The 18,317-nt window shown below is 42.3% G+C and overlaps 1 protein-coding gene across 1 annotated transcript in view; it reads right to left on the bottom strand.

Moving 5' to 3' along the window:
• Nucleotides 1-18,317, bottom strand: part of sh3bp5b (SH3-domain binding protein 5b (BTK-associated)) — a 67,205-nt gene that overhangs the window by 17,469 nt on the left and 31,419 nt on the right. Inside the window, exons 4-5 of the mRNA XM_049582775.1 lie at nucleotides 2,412-2,576; nucleotides 2,003-2,133 (exon numbers count right to left, since the gene is read on the bottom strand). Coding sequence (XP_049438732.1) covers nucleotides 2,003-2,133; nucleotides 2,412-2,576 — 296 coding nt within the window. The remainder of the gene's footprint in view (nucleotides 1-2,002; nucleotides 2,134-2,411; nucleotides 2,577-18,317) is intronic.

The following is an 18,317-nucleotide window of genomic DNA, read 5'->3' on the forward strand; positions in this document are numbered from 1 at the left end:
AAACAAAATTTGTATGCATGCAAAACACAATCACCAAATGAATAGTACTTTTATATCTATGCACATTTTTAAAATGTGTTTAAAAATGTATCTTAGTGACAAATCAGTAAAGGACTCAAACATGTTTTACACAACAAACATGATTTTGATCAGTGCAGCTGCTCTGTGAAGGGCAGCAGTCGACTTTGGGTATTTTTTAATATGAATAAATGGTAGTTTTGTTTCCCTCAGTGTTAAATACGAGTTGGAAATGAGCCCAGTCTTTTGCGGAAACACTGAAAGGCAAGGGGGAATATCACAGAGGAGAATTTGAGTTTTTATTCACTATATTTTCATCTTAAAGACGTCACCTGGTTTCGCCAAATAATTTCGGTAAACTTGTGATTCTGCAGGTGGGCATCACCTCGTGACAGACTCAGATTCAACCAGACTTCCCTTTAACACCTGAATGCTTCAAATAAAGAGACGTCTGGGGGAAGTTCCAGAGAGAAGTCACTTTCAGCTGAAAAGAGAAGAGCAACCTGCTTTTGAAAAAGCGCTCAGGTACAAAAACCACATCACGTGGAACAGCTGGATCTGCTGCTCGGAAAACCAGAGACCACATCCTCTGCTTACAGACAGTTTCATTTCTTGAGACTGATTCATTCAGGTCTGAAGGACAGAGAGTGATTGTCTGGAATCTCCAGGGTCTAACAATTAATCCCGAGGGACTAGAGCTGATGACATCATGGTGATGGGGGATTTATTTCTCTGTCTGCAGCTCAACATCTGGCTGACGTCACCCAGCAGCAGTCAGCCGTGCGCTGACAGTCTGGTTTAGAGGCTCTGCAGCTCGGTACCTCGCTGTGACCACATACCAGTCCAGCAAAGAACAAAGACAAGGCCCAGCTGGAAACTGGAGCTGTGTGACTGCAGCGTGGCTCCAATACACTAAATAGTCTGCGGTTTTCTTTTGGGGGTGATAGAAAACTGATGATCATATAGACGTCAGTGCATTTTGACATAAGTTTGGATTATAATTTTGACAAATCTGTATGCATTTATTTCCTGTTAAATGAACGATTGTTTTATAGACGTGCCTCATGATTGTTTTGTAACGTGGCCTGAACCTGAACGTATGACAACTTAATAAATTAGGGTTGATTGTTGTCATGTCCCAAGGAATGTATTTTGCATAATGATCAATGTGCTTTGGTAATTTTATGGACATATCTTTAACAATCACCAAAACAATGTACGTCAAAAATATTCTGTTAATCCCAAACCATTTCCAGGCCTGGAAAACCCTTTTTCTAATTTCACAACTTTTCCAGGAATTTCATGACTGTGGAAGTCATATAATTGGCAAACATTTAGCCATGTGTGTCAAAGTAGGGAAAGTTTTTTTCTTTTGGTAAAATTGCATCTTCATTGTTGCCTTTTTCTTGAAATACTTCAACTTCCTTCTCATAATCTCGTCAGGTTTTACAAGTGAAAATGCCAAAATGGCTGCCAGAGCTCATGTTAGTCCACTTTATTTCCCTCTCTGTTACATTAACTGGAGGAGCAGTCAGAGAGCACAGACCTCCAACAAGGTCAAATGTCTGATCTCACCATATTAATGAAAGGAAAACTTGTGTATCGCCCCATGATTTGGATGCACTCCAGAATGGGTTCTCCCTTGACCAATGCTTCACCTCTCCACCAAGTTTCATGAAAACCGGAGACCTGAGGACTCATTTATAAACACTGGGTACGCACAAAACGAGGCCTGAAAGAGGCGTCCGCCACCTCCCGCGGAAAAGATGTTATCGATAAAATGATGGGAGAATATTTGACCCATGCTTACCAATGTTTTGGAGATGGGAAATTGGCGGCGCAGATGGTGAGGTGGAGGCCTGATTGTAGAAACTGTTGAATACTTTTTGAAACTTCTCCTACACACTGTTTGATAAATGACCCCGACCTCTTTGGCGGAGAGAGTAAGCAGTTAAACTTGATGTCACTGCAGTGTGACTCTTACTTGGACTTGTTGATGGTGCGTTTGAGTTTCTTCTCCAGCTGCTTCATGCGGCCGATTGCTGCCGTATATTTGGCCGCCGTCTCCTTGTGCACCAGCTCGCTTCTCGTCTTCGTGTGCTCCGCCTCCATCACCTGTAACAGCCAATCAGAGCTCAGCATCAGCCACACTAGCCTCACACTGAGGTTAGAATATGTTTTATAATCTGCAGCCCTTCAAAAGTGCCATCAACTGCCTGATGTATTTTGTTAAATAAATGAGCAGCAAGACCAAGAGGCTACACAGACTGTCCCATAAATGCATGTGTTCATTCAAACAATGTCAGATAAATGCAGCTAAAATATTCTGCAAAGAAAACTAAAACAATCTTCTTCTGTTTTTCACGTCCGCTTCCACTTTCCCCCCTTCTCACCCGCTGGGTGGCGTGGTTCAGCATCTCTTGCCAGGCGGAGTCAAACTGCCTGTTGTCCTCCTCCAGGAGTCTCTGCTCGGCCAGGGAGATGGTCTCCTTCGCCGCCCGTAGGACCTCGGTGGCTCTCTGGAAGTCCTGAGTGGCCTTCTGGGCCTCCAGCTGGGCCTGGACACACACAGGGAGGTCGTCCATCATCATCACCGTCAGTTCAGTGACGAATCATTGGACGACTGTGGTAAAGAGCATCACAGAGCAGTTGTGCTGTTGCATTTCTCTGCAGGATTTCTCTGGATTTAAATTTTAAAGTCATTCTGGGTGATTTCTGACTGAGGTTACCTGGAGAAACTTTTATTATTTGAAAATCCAATGGATCCTTTTCAGTTCCTGTAATAACCTGTTTGTTGGTGCCTGAAGAAAACACATCGTCTCCATTATTAAGCCTGCGGGCCTCTTTTTCATCTACTGTATACTCAGGGATATTCAGTCTTCATCTTGATTCATGGAGCACTGGAGAAAACCTCTTTCTACATGTTACATCAGTGATTCAGCTGCAATAATAAAGAAACATCATGTGGTTATGAAACCAGCTTAATGTTCACAGCTCAGCTGTAAATTCACTCCCACAGGCCTCCTCTAACATTCACACCCAACTCTCCAACAAACCCATGAATCCACTGTGGAGCTGCACACCATCAGCTCTTCATCCACAGAGCAGCTTTTATTTTTTGTACAACACATAACTTTACATAATCTCTTTGTTTTGGGAAAATACATCTTAAGTTCACTTTTTGAATTATTGATTATTCTGTCGATTATTTTCTAGAATCATTGATCAATCCTTTAAACGTCTGAAAGTGGTGATTTTTTTTCAGTCGACTAACTAATCTTTCAAATCTAACATCACCATAAAGCTGCTCATTTATTACTGAGAGATAAAGGAAAAAGAGACCTTGGTAAAAATGAAACTGTAAAATCACCACCAGAAACATTTCTATCTCTTGCGGGATCATCATAAGGCCCAGCTGTCTGTCATGTGATCGTACAGAGGGCTGTAAATAAAACCGTGACAGATGAAGTGAGCGTAGAAAAACAATGACAGAAATAGTAAAAACTGTTTCCTGTCTATCACGTTAGCTCATGTTCAACATGAGCTGCAGCGCTCAGAGCCAAATGCCGCAGGCTGATGAAAACCACAGAGAGGCCGTGAGAGTTCAGTGCTGCTGCAGCCTCCAGTCTGAAACACTCACACTGACATTCAGTCCAGCTGTTACAGCTGCAAACTGAGGGCTCACACTGTCTGTCTGTGAGTCTGTGTGGAAGAGATACAGAGACACAAACTGTGTCCCAGTTCAGGGACACAGACGTCGTGACGAGGTCGGAGAACTTTTGAAGGACACACTGTTGTTTCCTCCTCTGGTTCACTCATGTTCATGCTGTTCTGCTGCAAATTAAATGACAATTTTCTGTTTCTATCAATCAGAGATGTTTTCCATTTTTATAAAATTTGGGGTCTGTGATTAATAATGGTTCTTACTTGATCCCTTTCATAGTCCTTAATCTACTTTGGTTTTGAGATGTGTGTTTTATAGATTTGTGGATCTCTGATTAGCGATGTCTTTAGCCTGATGCCTCTCAAAGCCCCATTTACTATGGGATGAAATTGTGATTGTCTGACACTGTTATAAGGTGCGTTGTGATTTTATATGGTTTTCTGTATTCAGTGTGTTGCAACCCTTTTTTGAATTCTGGTATTGTATGACAAGACAAGTATGGCTTCCACTTGTATGCCTCACAGTTTGCTATTCAGTACTTAAAAACTACAACTCCCAGGAGGTGGAGCTTCTACCACCAGGGCTGTGCACAGATGTGTTGCACACTGCCATTAATTAGACTGAGGGTCATTACTTCTACCTGCCTGTCTACTTTTGCCTCATGAATGTTCTGATGAAGGTCCAACAGACCGAAAGCTCAACAACCACCTCAACCCACGCTTCAATAAGATATTTAAAAAAAACTAAAGTTTCTAATGCAGCGACAGTTATTATAAAGTGACAAAAAGATTTACGGTCTCACTAATTGATTTGTAACAGCTTTGCACGTTAGCTACTGGAGGTAGCGTTAGCTCACAGACAAAACTGAACTTAAACTAAACCTGACATCAACCTTTGATTAACTAAATCCCACCAGTTCACTGTTGAGCCTAAGTAGACGTTTGTGCCAAATTTGAAAAGAAAATCACCAGGTGTGCTTGAGATATCACATTCACAAGAATGAGACATACAAGGTCACAGTGATCTTGACCTTTGACCTCCAAAAACTAATCAGTTCTGTGTTGAGTCTAAGTTGACGTTTGTGCTAAATTTGACGAAATTCCCTCAAGGTTCTTCTTGAGACATCATGTTCACGACAGTGAGACAGACAAGGTCACAGTGACCTTGACCTTTGACCACCAAAATCTAAAAGTTCATTGTTGAGTCCAAGTGAACGTTTGTGCCATATATGAAGAAATTCCCTCAAGGCTTTCATGAGATATTGCATTCACAAAGATGGGACGTATATATGATGTATGTTTGATTTATATGCTATTCACACTGCATGAACACGGTAACAACCTCGAGCTGCAAATAACTAACTGCAGCAAACCGTGTTTGCTTGTGTTGATTTGTGTCCCTTTGTATCATTCTGTGTCCCCTCTCTAAACTCGGAGGTTTCTGCAGGTCAGTGAACGCAGCTCTGGCTGAAGTCTTCATGAGTTCACTTGTAAACAGCAGCAGTTTGGGAGTCGCTGCGTGGATATTTAGCGTATTTATCAAGCATGAAGCCAGCAACAACCAACTTTTTTTCTTAAAAAATGACAAAGTATTATTACATTTTCAATATTGTTGCCACTTAATATTGTGTCAATCAGCTAGCCGACTGTCGGACTATTCGTTGTAGCTTAAAATCTTTTACACTCTCTATGATGGAGAAATGGAAGTTAACAGGCTGTATTTCACATCGACCAGGACATTTTTTGTCACTTGTCACAACTCGTGTCACAAAGACAAGACCTGCCAGAGTGCACAAATTAGATTTTGTTTCCTACAGCTGAGGGCAGGAAGAGTTAATGATGCTGTGCTGAATCATCTGTCCTGCAGATATTCATGAGCCTTCAGTCCTACTGTATTCAGGACATTCCATCACACAAAACCCGAGCATGTGTGTGTGTGTGTGTGTGTGTGTGTGTGTGTGTGTGTGTGTGTGTGTGTGTGCGCGCAGGATGGTGTCAGCAGCATTAAGATAATCCTCTCCTTTCCTCCTCTGATGTGTAAACTGCAGCTGATTCTCACCCAGAATAAGTTGTTTCTGTGTGACTGACACACTGAGAGAGGATGAGTGAGTATGTAAATGTAACGCACAGTACAGGAACTCAAACTTCTCTAAAAGCATCATGTAAATGTGATGAATCATCAGCGATGTGCTGCGGTAATTCCCAGCTCACCTCTCTCTCTCAAAGTCTGACAACTTTTCTGAAGTTTTGAAGCGAAAGGCTCGACTCAGGAAGAACTCAGCGAGAAGTGGAGAAATAAATAAACCAGAGTGCAAAGAATTGCACAGAGAGACAGAATAACATGAATTTGAAGCAGCTGAAAACAGGCGACTGAATATTAAATCAGGAGTTGATTTTACTGACCCACTTTATGCCGGCTGAATAAACTTCGCTGTTTGTTTCTGTGTCTCCATCTCTACAGGAGTTCAGCAGGGACTCAGACAGAGTCGACACAGCAACTTTACAGATTAAATTAATAACCATGAGATGAGTATACAGGTGTGCATTAGTCACACTGAAAAAGTCTTGGATACAAATTTGGGTTCATGTGAGGTACCAGTCAACATCTAAATTCCAAAGTTTTATAACAGTATTTATTTCTCAAGTTTTCAAATTTTGTGACATAAAATTACAGGTTTGCAATGATTATTACCAAAGGTTTATGACAAAATCACTTGACGACACGGACACCTGTGTGCACGGCAAGAGAGGAGAGCGAGAGACGCTGTGCTGCTGCCAGAGGAGCCGCTGAATGAGTTCCCTCTGAGCGGTAAGTCACTAAAAGAGTCTGAGAAGTCCGGGGCTGTTCATAAAACATTCTGGACGCCACAGTTTATTCCACACTCCTGAAGCTGCTCCTCTTTTTGGAGCCACCGCAGAGTCGATAATAATTCGGCTTTCAGCCATGCTTGTCGTTGCCGTGGGTAACAGTGTGTCAAATGTCAGCAAGTGGAAATATTGAGAGTATCACGATATGAACTTTTCATAAGATATTAAAAGTTACACCAGTGTTATTATGAAGGAGATGAAATGACACACTCCTACTATGAGACAATATGTGTTTTTATTCTGGTGTGAGACCACTTTGATGTTTATTTATTAAAATCAGTGGTGTCTGAAGTTTCAGAGTATACTGGACTCCTGTGCTCACCGATACCTGAGCTAGCACCTGATCAGCGATATACTGGTTTTAAGGTATACTGTGATATAAAAGTTGACGGTTATCATACTTTGTACATTTGTGGAGACTTTTCCCACAAACATAACCCTAACCCTGAAACCGAAATATCTTCTGAGACGGTTATCATACTGTGAGAGTCCACACTGCTGCAACCCTAATGGCAACAACTCTACACTAAACTGATGCAGTCGATGCAACATGAACTATGAACACATAAATGTGTCAGTCATGAGCAGCCTTAGAACACAGATCCAGAATCTGTCCACCCCCAGTCTGTAGACGCTCTGACATCACCACATGCTCTGTGTAATGTCATTATCGATGGTCGTCAACATGCCAGCGCAGCAAGACACAAACAACCTCTGCCTTGTTGCTGTCATGTGTTCATCTTTGTGTTCCATGCTGACTGAATGTGTTATCTACCCTGATGTCTCCTGTCCTCTGTGCTACTGTCCGTTCACTTCAGCCTTTTTAACAGCGTAACATTTAACAGTATATCTGTGGCTCAAATTTAACAACGATAAAATGAGCTGCTTAATTTGTGAAATGTACAGCAGGTGTGACATGTCACTGATCAGATGGTGTTTTTCATAGAACGGGAAAATAATAAAGCATGGAGACGAGAGAGGGAGCCACCCAAAGAAAGACTGAGGTCAACGATGCAGCTCAAAGAGATGACCACGAGAGAGGGTGTCTTCAGTTCAGAGAATCCTGAAGACAAATGCAATGTGAGGTAAGAAGAGGACGAGGTAGTTAGCGTAGTTAAAACAGGTCAACAAAACAGACCTGCACAATATTGAAGTGACAGCCTCCCTCTCCCTCCTGTCTAAAGAGGAAATGATGAGGCTGCTGTGGCGACTGTCTGTCTGATTAAAGTTGTGAAAAAAGATCTGAGTTGTTTTTCTGTTTGTCACCCGTCTCATCATTACAGCCTCACAAGGCCACTCGTGCTGCACAGTTTCACTCTTGTTTTCCTCCTCTACCTCCTCTTCTTCTCTTGTCACATTGCCCACGAGAAACCCATCAAGCACGTGCTCACCCACCGCCCAGCCTCCCTCACTCTGTCAGCACTAACATTCAAACGCTCTGCTTGGTCACGTTAATGTCTCCCAAATAAACAATTTCCAATTTAAAATTCCATCCTTCACCAGACTTCATTAAAAACCACTCACATTAGCTTTGACTGGTGACCGTGTTTATTCTTTTAAAAGCAAAACTTTGTCCATCTTCCTCAAGTTTTATAAGTGAGACCGACATGCACAAAATAAAAGCACGTTTGAAGCACAGCGTCTTATTTTCAGACACTACAGAACAAATAGAGCACAACAACAAACAGCTAAATACTGCCTGAGAATAAAGCTTCAGCTTTTTTCTCTTCGTCCTAGTTTTCCACTGCAGCGTCAACATGTCCGCAACAGGCAAGTAAAACATCAATGCAGTCATCATTCAAAGCCGACAGCGCAGGAGGAGAGAGAAGATGGAGAGGATGAAAGGAGGGAGAGAGACGAGCGGAGGGAAATAAAAAATGCAGGAAGTCAGAAAGGAATTATAAAGTTTGTCACATTGTCAGCTCACAGTTTAATTAGGTACGATTTATGTTCACGTCACTGAACAGTTACACTATGTGGCCAAAACTATGTGGACACCTGAACATTAAACCCATGTGTTTGATATAGTCAAATATGTGATTCCAAAGCCATGAGCTTTAATCTGCTCTGATCTACGACAGCCTCCACTCTTCTGGTTTCTAGGGGATTCAGGGAGACGCAAGAACGTAAACTAGCCTTGGTTCTCCTTTACTGTGAAAAAGAAGGAGAAACTGGTGGAGTTGTGGAGTTGGTGCTTAATTTGGCGTGTGTCTGATTGACCAATCACTTATTGTGGTGAGAACGCCTAATTTCTTTAAAAGGTTCTTTTCTCATTCCCACAGTCGCCTCCCACTGAAATAGCACAGCCAAGCAACAGAGGCTGGCAGAGAGCAAAACATCAGTTCAGTCAGGAACATTTTAGTCAGAGGAAACTTTATTTCCATTTGCAGTATTATATTTGGTAGTATGACTCTGTTCTGGGGCCTCTCTGCCCTTCCACGCACAAACTAGGAAAGCCTGAGGAAGAGATAGCACACCTCTCTGCCCTTCCATGTGCAAATGAGGAAAGACATAGGCAGAGAGCACACCTTCCTGCCCTTCCACATGCAAACAAGGAAAGCCTGAGGCAGAGTGAGCACACATCCCTGCCCTTCCATTCGCCTAAATGGAAAGCCTAAAGCAAGAAGAGCAGCTGCAAAGACCCCCAGGAACAGAACAAAGCAGCATCAATGACAAACATAAATGACATTGATAAGTCAGACACAGCATGAAAAGGAGGAGCTGGGGTGGAGGCAGGTTGCAGAGCAGCTTGCAGAAGAAGCAGCAACAGTAGGCAGGCCAGAGCAGTGATCTGCTGAATGTGATCTGCCAATTGGTTGCAAAGAAAGAAATCATGTGATCTATCAGCTGACTCCCTTCCATCAATCAGCTGCTCCATCAGTTGATTGTGCTGTTTGAGATCAGCTGATGTAGCAGGCATGTGAGCTGAGCTTGACATCGTGTCCTGCCTGAACTAACGCCATGCTCAATTTTTGGCCCAGAATTTCAACATCAGTGTATCCTCAAAAATAAAATTATTAAAAACCTACAAAAACTAGACAGTCAGCAACAATAACTGTTCCCAAGAACATACATTTGTTTTCATCCTGGCAGTCAGACAGGAGCAGATATTAAACATCTGAGTAAATACAGAGACAACAGAGGGAACTTTGTACTAAAAAGACAAATTTTGGAAGGAATTCATTTTACTAAAACTGCTGAAGCCTCATTTTAGCTTTGGATACATTTTGGAATAAAATTTTACACAGAAGGAGGACTGTAGGTTTTGTTCCCCACAAATAGCAAGCAAAGACAGTTTACTGCTAATCTGGGAACAAGCAAACAATGAGAATCCTTCACTGCACATACTGTGACTTCATCTCCTCATCTGTCAATACCGACTGAACCAGACTCAGACAGTGTTCTTCAAACTTTCTGGCAACAGTTAAGGAAACAGTTGTCTAAAACATAACATACTGTGCCATTAAGATGTGCCTTAACTGTCCACACTAACAAAACCAAAAGTACAATAAAGTTTGTGTACATGGCAGTTTCTCTAAATCTTGGTGTGATCTTTTAATCTCAGTGTGTCTTAACAGTTCACAGCGGACGCCACTGCTGCTTCTCTGTGGCCTGAATTTAGTGCAGAAAGGTGTCAAAACCACAGCAGGTCAGTTCTGCTTTAACAGGGTGTGAGTGCTGCGTCACACTTTGATGTGAAAAAATACCTTCAAGTCTCTCATTTCTCGTTTCTCCATTTCTGGTCTTATAGTTCCTGTTTTTTTTCTCCCTCTCTGTCCCTCTTACATCCATCAAACTGTTTTTCTGACCATCTCTCAATCGTGTGTTTCCATCAGTGTCTCTCTCTGCGGCCCTTTAATCTCTCATGCTGTCTCTTCGACTTTCTCTCCGGTCTGTTTCTATCTTTATCCACCCGTCTCATTACATCCATCTCCGTCGCTCGCTGCCATCTCTCCCTCCATCACATTCTCTCTCTCTTCTCTTCAACCGTCACTTTCTGTATCCCACTAAATCTCTTTTGTTCGTCACATTTCTGCCTTTTACATCTCTTTCCCTCCGTTTCTTGCTTAATTGTTTCCTCTCCATCTCTTCTTCTCAGCATCTCCCTACCTCTTTTTCCTCTCGTTTGCTACATCATATTTTAATCACTTTGCACATGGCCCATGAAATTTTCAGAGCGACGATCCTCCAGAGGGAAGTCGATGTGTAAGTAATGCACAGCTTCAGACACTGAGCTGCAGCTCCCTCTCTGTCCTTTGGTCTGTCTCTGGGAAAAAAAAGGCAGTTTGGCTCCACAGGCGCTTTAATTATTCAAGAGAGCCTCAAAGAGAGAAAACATGCTTTGTTATTTTATTAACTGAAAGAGAAGAATGGTAAAAGGATGGAAGAAGACAAAGGACTTAACACACTGTTGTTAGATTTTACCAACCGTGATATCCACCTGCCTCATCAATTCTTCAGTTACCATTCTTATCATCCTATTTTGGTGAGAAAAGAAACTGGAATATATGAAAAACAATCCTCATTGGTAGAACATTAATTGTGCAAGAGGAGGTGGGTGATGAAATTGAATATTTGTTCTACTATTTTGTTCACAAACTCATCCAGGACATCATTTAAGAAAAAGCCTCACCGGCAGGCAAATCAACTCATAAAATTAAATATCAATAAAAATGTCAAATAACAGAAATCTTATTCTGCAGAGATTTATCAACGTTAAAATAACCATTGCAACTTATATAACTACTGTAGACTTGCACTGATTTATCGGCAGTGCTCGGAATCAGGCCGGTTTTCACGTGATCAGCCATGACCTGCGGCCGGCCGGTCAGTTTAAAATAAGCTAATTTAAAACGCCGGTCAAATTCCTGCCGCCCCGTATAATTGACATCGTGTAACATCAGCAGCACACACACACACGCACATGTGCAACTCACAGCTTGGGCGATGTGAGGAAGTGAAACATGAGCGGCTTCTCACCTAAATCATTCAGGCACACACACATCAAAACAAAGCAGAGCATGTGAGCGGAGCGAGGAGCAGCTATTTTTTTTTTTTTTTTTTAAAAGGTGGAGCGGAGCCTTATCTCTCGCTCCAATTTCGCTCTGGTTGCTCATGCCCCACCCAGAATGCACCTTTCCACATAGATGATTACAGGTTAGGGTAGTACGACGCAGTTTTTTTGAGCGGAGTGGTGAGCGAGTAGAGCGGGATAAAATTTATGATGGAGCGGAGCGGAGCGAAGAATGCGCAGAACCAAGCGGAGCGGACGAGCGGCGCAAAGTGACAGGTCTGCGAGTGAGGAGCGGAAATTTTCACCCGCTTCGCTCCGCTCACATGCTCTGAAAGAGAGAAGGAGAAAGTTGTCAATTGTCCGTGTTAAACTGAACCGTAGGGCTCTCACTGCTGCACTGTGCCGTTTGAAACTGACGAGGCGCGTGTCCGCGTGCCGAAGATGCGCATGTCCACGTGCTTACTGGCGGGCGCGTCCCGAAGACCTGTGTGAATTTTACACAGGAGATATTTTTACTTTTTTGTCTATTCAAGAAATTACTCACAAATGCTATGCACCAAGAATTATTATTTTATTTACCTGTTTTTATTTATGTATGCCTTTTTTACTTATTTATTTTAATACTGCACCTGAAGTTATATTTGAGCAAAAAGGAAAATGTTTCTTAACCTGTTTGTTTGAGATGATTATTGAAAAGCTGGTTGTATCTTGGTTAAAATGTTCTAATAAAGCAAAGATAGAAAATATTGTAATATCTCGTGTGCTGTAAAGTGGTTTGGAAAAAAATGAAATCGGTATCGGCCCAAGTGCAAGTCTAAACTACTGGATATTAATCAGGATGCTTTTGTATATTTGTTTGTTTGTATACAATGGCGAGGCTTCTCTTTCAACAGAAAATCAGACAATCAGACAACTTCCTGCACTCTGGTTACAGTTGATGCACCAAGTTGTTCCTTTTCTGCATCAGTTTCTGGTGTAATTGTCTTTAACATTGTCAAAATAAAAGTCCTCTGTTACTTTCATCTTGAAGTTCTGTCATATTTGCAAGTCGCACTGGTGCTGCATGGTCACAAAATGTGACTACAGAATCGCAGTCTGGAGCCCTGCGGGTACAAAAATAAACACCTCACTTGCTCACACCATCCCCCAGGAGAGAAGGGTCTGGACACACAGAGGGATGTGTCTGGTGCATCATTTTTGTGAGTCTTTTTTCTTCTTCTTTTTGTGAAGAAGAGGGCCGTAAGAGAGAGCGCGAGAACTGAAACACCAAAACCGCTCTCAAAATACAGAGAGTGGTTGTTCACAATACAGTCGTCTTACACACCCACCTGGAACTAGCTCAGTGTACAATCGAGACATTGCCCACCCAAGTATGTAAAGCAGAATATAATGGCTTTAAGGATATAAAAATAGAATCTATATTATCTGTGCCTTCAGTGGAACGCTCATAACGGCCACAGCAGACAGAGGAAGACAAAGGAAGAGAGATGGGAGGACAGACAGAGAGGACAGTTAGAAGGGTCATCATCAGTCAGAGCTGTCATTCTGGGGAAAATGGGCCTTTAGATCATAAAAGATTTTCCATCGACCTTCACATTGTCCCATTGATGATAGCAGGCTCACTCAGACAAACGAAACATAGCACCATGGACTCGTTTGTCCTTCATTAACTCAGGGAGGAAACTCTTTACATTCAAGATAAGCATCAGGATCAAGACAGACATCCATTTGTCCAGCGAGTGCAGGGATTTTAGGGAAAAATGTTTCTTAACCTGTGTGTTTGTTTGAGATGATTATTGAAAAGCTGGCTGTATCTTGGTTAAACTAAAATCTGTTTGTCTCACAGTCAACAAGAGGAGGACGAAGGTTTGGAGGAGACGCTATCTGTATTCAAAGTGACCTGATTCGGCCAATTTTCAGGAAATCTGATTATTTTTATCTCGGCTCCTCGAACAAGTCCGGCAATTAATTTCCTCCAAAGATGCAGCACGATCCGGGACAATATAGTCTATTACAGACGCCATCCTTTCTGTCCCAGCATGCCCCACTAACCCAAGCCTTCAGCAAACCCACATTCGATGTCGCTGTTTATTCCAGGAGAGAGGTGAACGAACCGCGGCTGGCCTAGATATGCGAGAGAGCTTCAGGGTTGAACGAACCGCACATGACTTCACCAGCAGGGAGGCAGCCTCAGCCTCTGATGTCCGCTTCACGCTCTTTAATAGGGAAATTAACCCAGATACTTCCAGGCTCAGAAGTAGGACTGCTGAGTTAAAGGAAAAGTTACAGCAAGGACTCAGTTTCTGTTCAGGTTCAGTTGGCTCTGAATATTTCATTGGTGACAAAGAAAACTTTTTAACACCAGAAACTACACTTAACATTCGCAGCTCTTACACGAGGACTGTTAGTGAATGTGACTACTCACAGAGAGAGGAGAGACTTTGTATACATGTGTGTGAACAGACGGTGAGGGCCGAGTTATGCTAGAATAGAACTATTAAACTTCATTTCACAAGTTGTCTGATGACATCAGAAGGCCACAGTGTTTACAGCTGTTTCAAACTGCCACACTTTAACGGTGGGGTGAAAAGCCAGTCACCACATCGAGAGTCGAAACACAATAATCGTGAAAAATCTGGGGACAGACAGTCAGAAAATATTTGTGACAAGGATAAAAAAATAAAACTAGAAGAAGTAGGATCATTTCACACCTCCACACAGCTGATCAATCACAGCGTGCCAGTTTTGGAGGTTAAAACTCTGAAGATGTGCTGAGTGCATGTGGGCGGTTGGCTGGATGGATAGTAGTGCTCCCTGAGACAGTCAATCTGTGTTCATTGCCTGTATGTCGCAGGGAACAAAGGACGTCCTCTATATGTTCTGACTGGTTCTTGGGACCCATGTAGTAAACCTGCACTCCGGCAGCTGGTTTCGGCTCTGCATGTTTCCGTCATCCAAATTCCCTGCGCTACAGGAAGCAACAACAACAACAACAACAACAACAACAAGCGTCAAGCTACGTCTTACATGCTGAAAACAGCAGGTCTTGACAAAGATTTGGATCCTGCAATAAGACATGCTGCTTTGTTGTTTCGGTGAATTGTTAAAGATTTACAACTTGTGAACGCACTTTGGAAAAGCCCAGACACCCTCTCACAGGACTCTTATAACCGATGCTGATCCGTTTTCTGGCACGGCCACTCGCAGTTGATTTGCGACGTCTTTAAACTCTGGAAGCGGCACGTGCCAGTGACTACAAATTCACTTATAATCCAATCCATTCCACTTCACACAAGCTTCTGTGATATCGTCATAATAATGTTCTGCTCATACAGCAAATCATCTGTGGTTTTAACAGGTCCAGTGAGTTCTTCCAGAGCTAGAGTATAGTCAGGCTTCACCTCTAGGGCTTCAGCTATCAAATCATGTTTGTCTTTTTAATCTCTAAAAGCTGAATCACACAGTGACACAAGAGTGTTACTGTTTTTGTGGCGTTTTCTTTTGTGAAGCCATTGTTGACATTCTAGGACGCCGTGTCAACTTCAGCCTGTTACATGTATTGTCTGTTTTCAAAATAAACTTCTGTTTTCACAGGTAATGTGCAGTTTGCATGCAGTCTCTTTCAAAATAAAAGCACTACATCGGTACAACAGCATGCATTGACTTTTTTTTTCCTTCAACAACAAACACATGTGATTACATTTAGCCAACACACGCACTCGGTAGGGTTTAGGCAACAAAAGCATGTAATTGGTTTTGGGAAAAAAGAACGGGGTTTGGTTATACAATCTGACAGGAAGAGAACACCGGCCTCCTGGGTCGGTGGTTGTTGAACCTCCACTCCAGCTATCCTCAGTCGACTTCTCCCACCTTATCTTTCATTGCTGTCAGGTGACGTCAAACAGTAACTGCGACCGGCCACGTATCGTGCTGGCGGAAAGGATAGCTTTATCATTAGTGTCTTACGCTGGTTTTTGAAGACTTCTTTTCAAAAATGTGCCTATACATCGAAAGTATCAAAATACATAAAGTATGTAAATGAAATCAATAAAGTGAAGTCACATGGCTTTGACCTTGCAGCACTTTCCTCTGCCTCTCTCTCTCTCCCCTAAACCTCCAAATCCCTCCATCTTTCACTCCATCCATCAGCAGCAGCGCTCCCTGTAGCTAATGTCTGATGTGACGTGCGCTGCCTGCCAAAAACGCCTCACTGCAGGGGGGAAGGGAGATAAACAGAGAGAGAGAGAGAGACAGAAAATAGCTTGAGAGGGAGAAGAAATGACTAAGATGAGACATGATGAGAAGGTAAAGAAGACTGAAAGTGAGAAGAACACTTTACAGAAGGAGGAGTGCTGTGTGTCTTAATGTTTGGACACATTCATACTACTACAGTGACTAAAATCACTCCTGTCTCAGATCAGCGTGTATAAATCTTTATCCCAGGACAGGATGTGACTACACTGATTTCCTTTTTGATGCTGAAGAATTAACGCAAGTTTTATTCTATAATTTTACAGTGCAGTGTGAATGAGGGCAATTTTATATATTTATTTTTATATATATATATTATATATTTTATTATATATTATAAGTTAAAATGCTCCAGTGCAGCAAAGATGGATTCATGTTTTAAAAAGTAATCCTGATTTTAATGCTGAGCAGGATAATCAAAAATGTTCCTGCTCAACAGAGAGATGACAATTCTAACTCTAGTTTGGAGGCTGAACTTAAAGATTGGACGTTGAAATTCTTTTTCATGCTGAGAAGTAAATGATGTCTCAAACAGAAACTTTTATTCAACACTATGTAGCTGTAAATTTGTATATTTTGTGCTCTGGTGTTTTTAGGATCATTTTGAATTCCATCATGTATTTATTTTTTCTTTAAACTAGAAAAGCAAATCTTTGAAACAAAAGATCTTGTCGGTCATTTATTGTTTTATCAGCAGGCTCTATACTGTAGCGGAGGAGAAATTAAAAAAATTGATACGGCATAGTATCGCGATATTTTGCATGGCAATATCGTATCAATACACAGACACCAAGTATCGATCTTTCATAAATGCATCATTCAGTTTTGCAAGTACACATTTTAATACAACTTTTGTTGCTAGAATAATAAAATCAATTGCTTTTTCAGGCCACTAGATGGTGCTGATGTTTCCTTTATTTCCTGGTGAGGTCAGCAGAGGTCCCATCTGGCAGGAAGTTCATCAAAACAAAGATGGACGCACATTCCGTTTTTAGTGATTGACAGTGAGAAAAGTTGTGTGAGATAATCTTTGTTAATCAACATGTACGTAACCGAAATAAAAATAATTCATTCATTCAATTCTAATGAGTTCATCGTTGAGTCCAAGTGGACGTGACGGCTATCGCCAGTGCAGACGCACAAAAAGATTGATGTAATCATTTCAAACAAAATATTCTGCTTTAATCCGGATTTGTTGCCACTTCATCTTTCAGAAAACATTTTCACTGTGGTGACATCAATCAACTGCTTGCTGCACACAAAGGGAGGCAGCGCAGTATGAATAGCCTACATGCTACCTACAAAACTCCAGTCTACTCGAGCATTACCGCAGGAGGGGGACTGCAGTCTGACGGCTCCGTAGCACCCACTAGTGGCAGGCGGCTGCATGACAGTTAAGCGGCTTTGTACATGAATAAAACACTAATTGGTTTAAACAACTCTGGTGCCGACTAGTGAGGGGGAGGATGTTTAATCATTAAGAATGGCTAATCACGCGCCTCCCTAGTTTTTACAAATATGCTCATTGCAGTTGGGCTTCTTATTATCATGGCTGACGTGCAAACATGAATGTCCCCACCTAGAGCCAGTGTTTGATTTGTCCGTTCTGGGCTACTGTAGAAACATGGTGGTGCAAAATGGTGATCTCTGTAGATGAGGAGCCGCTCTCTATGTAGATATAAAGTAGTATAGTATGTATATGTAAAGGTATATTTATCTCATATTGACTTTGTTGGCCAAGCCATCCACAGTGCCACACCGTAACCCCACCCATCTCCTCATCAGCTCAGCACCCTGCCCCCCAACCTCACCCCTCCACTCACCCACAGCCCCATCTGTCCAATGTGAGAGGATGGACACGACACAGAGTCTGGTGTTCACCACTGACACAGAGCCAAAACAATCACATCCTCTAAGTGAAGCTTGTCTTTGTCGCTCTCTCAATCTCTGTATCTTTCCTCTCCTCCTCTCCCCATTTGCAGCTTTCTGTTCCAGCTGCATCAAATCTTCCTCTCCAAATCTAGCGTGTCATCGTCTGAACAGCCCGGATTTGCTCCTCGCCCCCCCCCCCCCCCGACTCTCCCCTCTTGTCCTGACTAATCTCCCGACATCTGTTCAAACTCAAGCCACCGTCACGGTCACCGAGGATGTCCTCACATCTGACATATCATCCAACATCTGAGGATGATGAGCAGGAGGAGGTCGGGTTTAATGTCAGCCCAAAGGAGCACGCGTTGTTCACAATATGATATGAGCCCAGGGTTTAAAAAAAAACTATATTAACATGCTTTGTGTTTTCAACCAATCACTGATCTTCTTTAGGGCATCAGATATTTTTTATCACCACAATGTACCACCCTCTCCTCTCTTTTAACGACCTGTGGATTACCACGACCTGTTATTTTCAACATTTAAGCACACCGCTGCACCAAGGTCGCAATGACTACATTTACATGCACACTAACATCCCACTGTTATTACGAATATGATCATTTTCCAAACT

This window comes from Epinephelus fuscoguttatus, linkage group LG8, assembly GCF_011397635.1.
Source record: "Epinephelus fuscoguttatus linkage group LG8, E.fuscoguttatus.final_Chr_v1".
NCBI classification, from domain to species: domain Eukaryota; kingdom Metazoa; phylum Chordata; class Actinopteri; order Perciformes; family Serranidae; genus Epinephelus; species Epinephelus fuscoguttatus.